Here is a 12163-nt window from a genome sequence, read left to right as displayed (position 1 = left end):
AGCATCTGTGCTGCATCTTCCCTTCCTCTCCTTTCCTCCACTCTCTCTGCAGCCTCTCTCCTCCTCCTCCTGTTTCTCTACTCCTCCTCTATCTGTTCTTTCCTCCTCTGCTCTCTCGCTCACTTGACGCTGCTGTGTGGTTGCAGCTCCAGATCACACAGCGTTTCTCTCTCTCTCTCTGTCTCTCTCTTTCTCTTTCCACACCGGGCTGCTGAGAGAACCTACTGTCTGGCAACATGTCCTCCAACCTGCCCCCAGGGCCGGCAGCAGGAGCCGGGGCCAAACCCAAGCCCGTTTCCCCCTTCAGGAAGAGGGGCAGCCTGCAGTACGCTTCTAGCCCAGGTAAGTGGAGAAACCCATGGGGCTGGAGGGGGAGGATGTTGGTGGAGAGGGGAAGGGGGGGGGGTGTTGGTCTCACACATTCTAACACTGCAGAATCATTGAGAACGAGAGCCGAGATGCTCTATGAAAACTAGTGTACCGGAGTAAAAATACATTGTTTGTTATGTTTACCAGCTGTTCTGTGTCATCTCTGATGGGGTGGAGCATACTGCAGGGGAAATAAACATCATTAACCCATCTAACTCATATTTGTGAATCAAGAACTTCTGTCTGCGAGTAGTTTGGGGAATTGCAGACCTGTTGATTGGAGAGTCCAGCCCCCCTGCAGTGCTTTCTTTCTTTTATGTTCAAACACCCCCTGTATGTTATATAGCATCAGCCAGATTCCTAAAGTAATAGCATACAGTCGTAATAGTTGTCAACGTCACATCGATATTATTACTAATCATTTCACTGGAATGCCATATGCTGATATTATGCATGTTAACCCTTGCACTACCACACGACAAAGGGTTAACACTTTCACTACCACACTACAGAAGGCTAACCCTTTCACTACCACACTACAAAGGGTTAACACTTTCAGTACTGTAGAGCATTCACTATATGCCCTTTGATACACGGTTATAGCGGCCACCGTACCGGCTACTGTTTAATGTGCACTCTCAGCCTGTGTTAAGCCATGTGTCATGGTAATAAACATAATTGTTCTGAAGGGCCAGATTAACACTGAGAATCTAAGTTTTATTGTTTTATATAACTTGTATATTATTTATATATATAAGCTATATCCCTTTAAGCCTCCGTTTGAATCATAGCATTATTCGCTTTCCTCATTGGATAACGCCCTTGACACTGGCGGCGCCAAGAATCGCGCCCCCCAGACAAGTTCAAAGACGAGTCTGGACAAGTTGAGACATGCCCTTGGCCAGCGCATTGATTCCGGACAAGAGATTCGGTTGCGCCCTAGAAAGCACTCTAAGTATATATATTGTGGAAGGCGCAAACAGCAGCAGTTCGTCATTACAGTTAACGCAGTTCGACCTAATCTAATGCAGCAGTAAGTTCGTCTAGTAGCAGAGTGAAGCGTGAACCTAGTAACTAGTGTGAACCTTAGCAAGTGTGTGTGGACTTAACGTAATTAGTATCAGAACACGAGGTGAACCTAGCAGCAGAACTATTGGACATGTGAGCAGTGGAACCTACCGCGGTGTATCGTTACGGATAACTAGTAGCTCCTTAGATACGACCATGATATTGTAGAACCATTGTTGGTGGATTATAGTGACTTGTGGAAACGTAGTACCGTGGAGAAGAGCATCGTTAATACCATTGTCGTTTGGATTTAACTACCCTGAAGATCTGCATCGGGCTAGCTTCGAGGACGAAGCTGGCTAGCTATCATCACTGCCGTTGGGCTTTGGATTAAGAGCTATTACCCTGCTAACGAGCACTTGGATTACAAGGACCGGATCCGTATGAGACCCCCTTTCTTCAAGTGACCAGGCCAGCCGGAGTATCCGTCTATTCTTCAATCCTCTGGAGCTTACCACTCCGTGGGGGAAATCACCAGTCTCCAGCTATACCCTCGTTTGCCCCCCTATATCGCCATCTCACGCCATGCAGCGTTCCGGTCTAGTATCCTTAGCCTAGGAATGATTCATTCCCACTGACTTTGATACTCTGACATTCTAATATCATTCGCCATAAAAGAGCGACCAAGTAATTCTCAGTTGTATATTTGCTATTGATAATAAAATACTGTAAACGTTATCTCTTTGTCACTGTGCCGTCTATTGAGTGTCTGCCATAATTGACTGTACTGTCAAGTTTCTTTAATAGTTGTCATACAGAAGTACAGAATACTTTCATACAAAATGCTTCTTACTGTTACGCTCCAGAGACTGTGCTAGACAAGATAGTATCAAATAACATAGTATAGCATGTAAATTAGAAGTAGAAAATGAGGTCACAGTGTTCAGTATAGACATATGTACAATGCTCGATGCAGAATAGACGTAACTGAGTTACCATATAATATACAATACTATGCAGTGTACTAATGTACAATATTATATAGTGCAAAGCAGAAATGGGATGAGGTACAATTTAGGTACAATTTACAGTAAGGTGTACGAGTTGTAGTGCAATCCTTCATCAATAAATATAAAGTGTGGGGAGTGGGTGCTACAGTGTGTTTGTTTAAAGTGAGTGTGTGCTATAAAGTGTGGGGAGTGGGTGCTACAGTGTGTTTGTTTAAAGTGAGTGTGTGCGTGTGGATGTGTGTGCTATGTGCATTTGATGGTTGTTGTTGTGTAGTGTTCATTGTTCGTTAAGCAGCCTGATGGCCTGGGGATAGAAGCTTCTTCTGAGTCTTTCTGTGCTCGCCTTGAGACTCCGGTATCGCTTGCCTGACCGCAGCAGTTCAAAGAGGCAGTTGTTCGGGTGACTGGAGTCTTTAATGATTATCTTAGCCTTGCCCCTGCACCGCGTGTTGTAAATGTTCTGGAGGGTGGGGAGCCCCCCTCCGATTGTGCGTTCGGCTGAACGTGTCACTCTTTGTAGTCTGCTTCGGTCTTGTGCAGTGCTATTCCCAAACCAGGAGGTGATGTTGCCAGTCAGGATGCTCTCTATTGTACATGAGTAGAAGTTCTTAAGGATCTTCTGACTGACTTGGAACTTCCTTAGGCGCCTGAGGAAGTAGAGGCATTGTCGTGCCTTCTTCACAACACTGTCAATGTGTGTGGTCCATGTCAAGTCCTCGGATATGTAGGCTCCGAGGTACTTAAAGCTGTTGACTCTCTCAACCGGTGCCCCGTCGATGCTGAGGGGGCTGTAGTCCTTGACCCCCGACCTCCTGAAGTCCACAATCATCTCCTTTGTTTTGCTGACGTTCAGGGAGAGGCTGTTTTCCTGGCACCATCCCGCCAGGACCTTGACCTCTTCCAGGTAGGCCCTCTCGTCGTTGGCAGAGATCAGGCCCACCACCACTGTGTCGTCAGCAAATTTGATGATTGTGTTGCTACTCCGCTGAGCCACACAGTCGTGTGTGTACAGGGAGTAGAGGAGGGGACTCAGAACACAGCCCTGGGGGGCCCCTATGTTGAGGGTGATGGATGAGGAGGTGCAGTTGCCTGCTCTCACCACCTGGGGTCTGCCCGTCAGGAAGTCCAAGACCCACTGGCAGAGGTCATAGTTCAAGCCCAGGTCCCTGAGCTTGGCTATGAGTTTGGAGGGGACTATGGTATTGAATGCCGAGCTGTAGTCGATGAATAGCATTCTCACATAGTTCCCCTTCCTCTTGTCCAGGTGTGATGCTGCTGTGTGCAGCACATGGGCTATGGCTTCCTCCGTGGACCTGTTGGGGCGGTATGCAAATTGCAGGGGGTCCATGTTGATGGGGAGGGAGGAGCAGATGTAGCCCTTTACTAGCTTCTCAAAGCACTTCATGGCTATGGAGGTGAGAGCTACAGGGCGGTAGTCGTTGAGGCAAGCAGGCTTGGATTTTTTGGGTACAGGGATAATAGTGCTTCTTCAGGCAGGTGGGGATGACAGCCTGTTCTAAGGACAGGTTAAATATGTCAGTGAATACCGGGGCCAGTTGGTCGGCACAGACTTTTAGGACGCGGCCGGGGATGCCGTCCGGTCCTGCTGCCTTCCTGATATTCACTTTTTTAAAGGTCCGCCTCACCTCATGCTCTGTTACCCTGAACACTGAGTCTCCATCAGCAGCAGACCCCCCCCCCCATTGCCGTGGCTTGTGGGCTGGTGTTGTTATTACCAGCATCAAACCTCGCATAGAAGGTATTGAGGTCATTTGCTAAGGAGATGTCAGGCAAGTAATAATAATATGTAGTAGTGGTTTAATCTATCACAATCTTTAATACAGTCAGGGTTTTGTAACCCCTCAGTTACAATAATACTTTATAAAGTATTCCCTCCGTCTGGTCATTCAACAAGTACCACACTACAGAAGGTTAACCCCTTCACTACCACGCTACAGACGGTTAAAAAGGTTAATCAGCCCTGCATCACAACTATAGGGACGTTCTAGACTCTCTTGAATCTAGAATGACAATACGATGAAATATCATCCGCTGAACACTGATCCTCTCTCTGTTCATTCGAAACACATTTCAGCTCAACAAAGGGCCTTTGTGAATGTTAATTGTATGCAAATGTTTGACATTTTCATTCAGTGGTGCAGGAGGACTATTAGTGTATCACACACACACACACACACACACACACATACACACAGGTTCAATCAGCTGTCACATCTTTTAACACATTGGTCATATTTGAATTATGTAATACTTACTGTACTTAACCTATTGTTACCACACATAAAAACCAACTAGGACATAAGTTTGTTAGAGTGAATCATTAATATGAAACACGGGATGGACCTTGAGGGAGGGAGGTAATGTCAGACTGTTACAACCAAGCCTGCATGTCTTGCCCTAAGGCCTCAACAGTCACGCTGAGATGGCTCGTTTCCCTATAGGCCTTGGTTGTAACGTGGTGGACAACAACAACATGTTTTTAGCAACAATAATAATATTTATTCTCAATATCCAAAAGGTGGAGAGCTGGGTACCAGCCTCATTGGTTCAGGATACAAAACAATATGGACAAAAAGCAAAATGGTGAGAGACAACAGTGACGATGCTCCCGGTCTGCTTATAGGGCGTGGAGCCTCGTCACCACACCTGTGTTCAATTGTACAAAAACAACTGTCAATTACAACAAAAAAAACTGTGTCAATTACACCTCACCAATTAGTGACACCACACTCACACCACAATGTGAATGTAACACAAAAGACAGTAAGTATACCCTCCACCATGTGAAAGTACACATAACACAGACGTACCGCGGAGCGCGGTGCCAGCTTCCGGCACGGGACCTGAAGAGGCAAATCCCTAGCCAACAGCCAGACTCGCTGGCCCGGGTGGTAGACGGGAGCTGGGATTCGTCTGCGGTTGGCGCTATGCTGGGCCTGCTCCGTAGCCTTGACCAGAGCACTGCGGGCAGTCTCCCACACCCGGAGACAACGCTGGAGATGGGCGTGAGGTGACAGCACGGCAATCTACAATTCCTGAGAGGAGAACATGGGGGGCTGGTAACCCAGCGAGCATTCAAAAGGAGACATACCCGTAGCTGCGCTGGTCAAGGAGTTGAGGGAGCACCCCACCCAGGACGCGGGATTGTTAGCAGTGATGCAACGTAGGGCAGTCTCTAAACACTGGTTGGCTCGCTCAGCTTGTGCATTAGTCTGAGGGTGATATCCGAAGGACAAACTGACGGTGGCCCCAATACCCTGACAGAAAGCCTGCCACACCCGGGAGGAAAACTGAGGGGCCCGGTCTGACACAATGTGGGGAATACCGTGTAGGCGTACCACATGGTCTACAAGGAGCTTCGCTGTCTCTGTGGAGGATGGTAGTTTCTCCAACGCGACAAAATGAACCGCCTTGGAAAAATGGTCCACAATAGTTCAAATAACGGTATTACCCTGAGTCTGGAAGCCCAGTAACAAAGTCCAGTACTATGTGGGAACATGGACGGGTGGGCACAGGTAACGGATGTAGGAGACCGGCGGGCAGCGACAAACTCCCTAACGTCTCTCTCCATGGTGGGCCACCAGAAACTCAGCTGCAGGAAAGACGGCATTCTCGTTTGGCTGAGTTAGGGGGAGGGAAGCCGTGGGTGGGTCCTGGGCGTTGTGGACAGCGACCCCTACAGTTCGGTCGGGGCACCTGCACAGCGAGGGTAGGATCTGGAGAAAGGTAGTGTGACCTTCCACACGTTACACTCTCCCGGTGAGAATCTGCGCTGCCAGGCTGGCTGCCGGCTGGCTGCACATGTGTCGGAGGAAAACATGTGACAGTCTCCGGCCTCCCGGACCAACAGTACGGGGGGGTGCGCAACAACCAGGAAGGGGGTTGGGAATTGGCATAACGACTAACAGTGGGATGGGAGAAAAATCGGAAAAAAGGAGGGGGAAAAAGATAATAATAATTTTAAAAAAAACTAACGCCTGAAACTTTATTAGTTAGTGAGCATTAGTGAGCCCAAAAGGCATTACCAAATACACAAAGTGTCCCAGGTCGGTACAACGCAGTCTTCGATAGCACGAACACAAACGGGAGCCTTTAACAGCATGATGGAAATCCCCGCTTGTCTAACCAGCGCGGCGTCAATAATACATACATCAGACCCTGAGTCAATCATAACGACTCCCGTACCCACGCCAGCATGACCGGGAATAGTTTATTTAGAGGGGTCCTCTTTTGATCGGTTACTACTTGGCTCACTAGCACCCCTCGAGCTAGTGAGCCGGGTCTTTTGGCCACGCTGGACAAGCGTGAACCATGTGACCCGTCCTCCTACAATAGAGGCATAGCCCCTTCTTTAAACGCAGATCACGCTCCTCCGCGAAAAGCCGATAGCGACCCAGAGGAAGCAGGAGAGTCCCTGTAGGCAGGCGCAAAAAAAACTTGCACGGAGGTGGTCTGGCGGTACGGCCAACCGCGGGGTTACGTGCAGACAAGGTGGAGATCGGGACCCCCGCTCACTGCGCCGCTCGCGTTGACGCTGGTCAATCATCAGTGCGAGGGTAATTGTCCCTCAAGATCCCATCCTTTTATTATTATTTTCTTTTAACACTTTAATCGCCAAAAACGCAGTAGGACATCTTTCCCCGCCATGCTCATTCTGCCAAAGATGCCGTACTACGTCTTTGATATCAATATTTCAAAAATCTGTGATCGAAATCATATTTCTCCCCCGGAGACTTGAGATCTACTGTTGAGCCCCTCTCAACTCTCCAACGGTTCAAGAGCGCCATCTGGTGGCCGATCGGCGGATCGCCCAGAGCGGAAACAGGAAATGGAAGCTGGTGCTCATTTCAATTCGGTCCGATCACTCGGTAATTGTCCCAGGACTCGAGCTAGACACAACGGATAGCAATAGAAACCAATAACTCGATAAACAACATGATTTGGACGTATATACTATTATACAACCTGGAAATGGATCGCATATTTCTACATCCCATAATAGGAATATTTCGGTTCCACGCTCATCGCCCAACGCTATGAGGAAGCTACGGTAAGATTCAGTGTTATTCTTTAACGTGTTCGATACTAACTGCTCTAATGATCATATCACCCACACTAGATGAATCATCTAACGTTGGCCACAGAATTATAAACGACCCCCCCCCCCCCCCATCCGGTCAACATCAGATGATCAGTAGTAACTTCTAGAAGCACGTCCATTTGAAATTTTTTATCTCGTGCAGATTCCTATCAAACTGTATTTCATCATCAATATAATGCATTTGGGGCTATAAATCACGTTCTGGAGAAAGCTGCAGAAAACGATAAAAACATACTTATACTTTAGACCGTATTTTAGTATGAATATGTGAATGAAAAAGTATAACGTTGATACACCCTGAACAATAGATATAGGACGTTGAATGGGCCATAGTAATGTCAATTTAGCAATACAATTTAAAAAGTTATAGCCCTGCAAAGAAGGTAAACATCCCCATAGACAAATAGAGCTGGTGTGGGATGGTTTATTCTGAATTTAAGCCTGGCGATCAAAGTGTTTTGGCATTTTATTGCTTTATTGGACAGATCCAGCAGAGAGGAAGGATGGGAGAAGATATGGGGAGGAGACATTCGGCAAAGGTCGCCGGGTCCGGGAGTCGAACCCGGGACGGCCGCGTTGCACTGCAGTGCGTTACGTGGTGCGCCACTCTGGCGCCCCCCAAGATCCCATCCTTAATGGCTTCGCTAAGCCCCTGTCGATAGACGCTCTGTAAAGCCACGTCGTTCCACCCACTCCCCGCAGCGGAAGCCTGGGATATGATGTATGTAATTAATCAATGTGTCTGTAAGCTGGTGACTGTGTGTGTGGGTTTAACAATGTAGATGGGGTCTTACCGTGTTATGTGGTGGGCCAAGGTAGTCAAAAACAACTCCTGGGAATAGTCGGTCTAGGTCCGGGTTCCTCTTAGCAAGCGGGGGCCCAAATGTGGGCCCTCTTGAGGATGATTTTTCCACCGGCACTTTGGCGACCTCTAGTGACTCGGGTGTGCATATTTTTTAATACAATATACATATCGAATTAAAGCCCCATTTGTTGCCTGTCGATAGCCCTTTCAGGTGACAAAATCCATTCAGCGGTTCTCGGGTACACGGAAGTACACGCAAAGTACGCGGTATTACGCAAATACTACTCCTGACTCTTTGGGCTCTAGTTCCGTCAATCATTTGGCGATCTCGAAAATTATTAGACAGGGTTGTAGCCGATGAGTGTGGCTTTCCAATGATTCCCCACCTGGGGGCGTATATCGCTTCCGCAACGGAATTCGGTTTCCTGGTTCCTCTGATTGGCCGCGACCCCCACGTGACCCGCCCCCCCCTATCCACCGCTCTGCTGCCGCGGACGCGCTCGCTTCCTCAATTTATACGCATGGAAGTATTGACTGATGAATGAATGAATGAATGAAAACTTTATTTAACAGATTGCAGAATGGGTACAATACAGTACGGCTCAATACACACAATTGTTAAGGGGATGCAGACCTGAGAAAGACGTTTGTCTTGTTTACATCAGGGTCCCCCATTTTCAATTAATATAGAATGACTACGCCTTAACAAATCATTAAAAAAAGATACCGTTAACTGGAATATGTTGTGCCTTTACACATATGTTGGATTATGTAATTGGTTTGTCATGACAAAACAAATAAAATATTGCGTCGTTCTATCTGAATTGAAAATGGGGGACCCTGATGTAAACAAGACAAACGTCTTTCTCAGGTCTGCATCCCCTTAACAATTGTGTGTATTGAGCCGTACTGTATTGTACCCATTCTGCAATCTGTTAAATAAAGTTTTCATTAATTCATTCATTCAGTCAATACTTCCATGCGTATAAATTGAGGAAGCGAGCCAGTCCGCGGCCGCTCTCTGCCGCACGCAGCAGAGGGGGGCGGGTCACGTGGGGGTCGCGGCCAATCAGAGGAACCAGGAAACCGAATTCCGTTGCGGAAGCGATACACGCCACCTGGGGATGTACGAATCGGGGATCTAGGTGAAAAACTCATGAGCGAAAATAGGAAGAGAAAAACCGCAGAATGAATTGAAGTCTATGAGAAAACTGAGCTTTTCTTTTAATAATAATAATAATACATTTTATTTATAAAGCGCTTTTCAAGAACCAAAGACGCTGACAATGAGCAAAACAAATTAACAGAGAAACAAAGAACCACAGGGAATAAGCAACAGTATGAATACGCAGGACATAAAACCACGGGTAACAGATACAGAGTCCAGTAGGGGAACAGTCAGGGAAGTAAGGAAACCGAGGGGAGAAGGGGCAGGAGAGGGAGAGAAAGTAGGGAAGGGGAAGGGGAGGTGGTAGGTTGGAGGAGGGTGGTTATGGGTAGGGAAGGTTGTATGCTTCGGAGAACAGGTAGGTTTTGAGTCTGGATTTAAAGGTGGAGAGTGAGGGAGAGTCTCGGACAGTTTGAGGGAGGGTGTTCCAAAGTCTGGGTGCAGCTCATGAAAAAGCCCGGTCACCAACACTGTTAAGTTTGGATGACGGGACAGTGAGGGAAGCAGTGGAAGAGGACCGGAGGGAACGGGTGGGGCGGTAAGTGAGAAGGAGGTCAGTCAGGTAGGGGGGGGGTGGAGGGCTTTGAAGGTGAGGAGTAGTGTTTTGAAGTTGATGCGTTCCTTGATCGGGAGCCAGTGGAGGGAGTGGAGGACAGGAGTGATGTGTTCACGGGACCAGGTGTTAGTGAGGAGGCGGGTGGCTGAGTTCTGGACCATCTGCAGTTTATGGAGGGAGCGGGAGGTGATGCCAGTGAGGAGGGAGTTGCAATAGTCAAGGCGGGAGGAGATGAAGGCGTGTATGAGGGATTCAGCAGCAGGGGCGAATTTTGGCAATGTTGCGGAGGTGAAAGTATGATGTTTTTACAATGGAGCGGACATGGGGGTCAAATGAGAGGGTGGGGTCGAGGATGACACCGAGGTTGTGGACTAGGAGGGAAGGGGTGATGGTGGAGTCATTGATGGTAAGTGTGATGGGTCCGGATCTGGTGAGGGTGGTTTTTGTGCTGATGATGAAGAGTTCCGTCTTGTCACTGTTAAGTTTGAGAGGATTATGAGTCATCCAGGTTTGGAGTTCGGAGATGCAGGACTCAATGTGACTGAGGGGAGGGCTGTGGGGGGATTGTGTACTGATGTATATTTGGAGTAACGTTAGAGAGAGACCCGAGTTCGATGGCATTAGCATATCTCATCGGTTTAATGATCTCATCGGTTTAATGATCAGACGCAGGGAAACGGCACAACCAGATGAACCGGGCGGTACTCATGCCGGGTTACTTTTCTCCACGGCCCAGGGTCGTAGAATACCAGTCCCAGTCTCAAGATGTAGGGGAGACCCGTCCGGTTACGGATAACCAAGTGTTGCTTCGTAACTCGCAGGCATCACAGAGATATCGTGGGAAAATGCAGAATTGCATTCCTCGTAAACTTGATTTTCCCTTTGTGTCCTCGAAGGGCGAAGGCGCCGTTACGTCTGAGACATGGATTACATCTAAAGCACAATAGTCTGGGACACTGTATTGTTTATAGATTTCAAGTCTACTCTGTGCATATATACTCATATTAGGTACAGATAATAAATTATCTTCTGTCTGGGTTGGATGCATGTCTTTAAAACTCTTACTGGTCCACTGGCCTATTTAGGAAATCCCTGAACATGAACTTGCATCGGTTTGTGATAGATTATTAGTTACTGGGTATTTCAAAGTACCTCATATTTGGTACTATTTTGACGCTAACAACTAGGGCTTTCCAATGATATAAAATATGTGTATGATTATCATCATTTTTATTATTATGATTCATATGTAGTTGCACTTGAACTTGTTGAAATTGAACTTGGAAGATAAAAATAGATTTGCAAGCACTTACCTTACTTGTTTGAAATGTATGTGTATGGAATGGAATGTAGACAATCTTGGCAATATAGAACAGCTGACAGATTAGAAATAGCATCTATTGTTAAAAAATTATGAATTAATTAATGAAACTAGATTAGATAAAAAAATATATATTTATTTTACATATTGTGATGGTAATTATAAAACGTTCATGTGTGTGAACCTCTTAGCATGCGACAGCCCATATCAGGGACGTTTTTAGGACGATTTGCCCACCGGCACTTTGGCGACCCCTAGTGGCTTGGGTGTGCATATTTTGTAATACAATATATATATATCGAATTGAAGGCTTATTTGTTGCCTGTCGATAGCGACAAAATCCGTTCAGCGGTTCTCGAGTTACATGCCGGTATTTGAGGCTTGTGCAAAGTACACGGTATTGCGCAAAATACCACTCCCGACTCAGGCTGCAGTAGTTCCGTCAATCTAGATCCGATCTTGAAAATGATTGTGGATCGTTGTAGCCAATGAGTGTGGCTTCCAATGATAGCCCATGTGGGGATGTGTGAATCAGGGATCTAGGTGTACAACTAAATTCTTTAACAGGAAGCCAAATGAATTGAAGTCTATGAGAAAACTGAGTTTTTTTTGTAAACAGTTTACCAAAATCACTCCTAATCACTCATTTCTGAATGGATCTTTATGAAATTTGGATATGTACTACATAAGGCTTCAGGCTATGGCTCCGTCTGGATTTGTAAGCCATACCACCTTCTGGGGAAATACTACCTCTGGACTACTAACTACTACAGAAAAACTTGAGTAACAAGTTCAGACCTATGT

The 12163-nt window shown here is 46.8% G+C and overlaps 1 protein-coding gene across 1 annotated transcript in view; it reads left to right on the top strand.

The window, feature by feature from the left end:
* Positions 1–236: 236 nt before the first annotated feature.
* Positions 237–12163, top strand: part of ampd2b (adenosine monophosphate deaminase 2b) — a gene marked incomplete at its 5' end in the record, with an annotated part of 100354 nt that continues 88427 nt past the window's right edge. Inside the window, one exon of the mRNA XM_084334194.1 lies at positions 237–342. Coding sequence (XP_084190320.1) covers positions 237–342 — 106 coding nt within the window. The remainder of the gene's footprint in view (positions 343–12163) is intronic.

The sequence above is a fragment of the Notolepis coatsorum genome (genome assembly GCF_963971535.1).
Source record: "Notolepis coatsorum genome assembly, chromosome: 17".
Lineage (NCBI taxonomy): Eukaryota > Metazoa > Chordata > Actinopteri > Aulopiformes > Paralepididae > Notolepis > Notolepis coatsorum.
The sequence above is the reverse complement of the archived record's forward strand: the minus strand, read 5'-3'. Positions and strand labels throughout refer to the sequence as shown.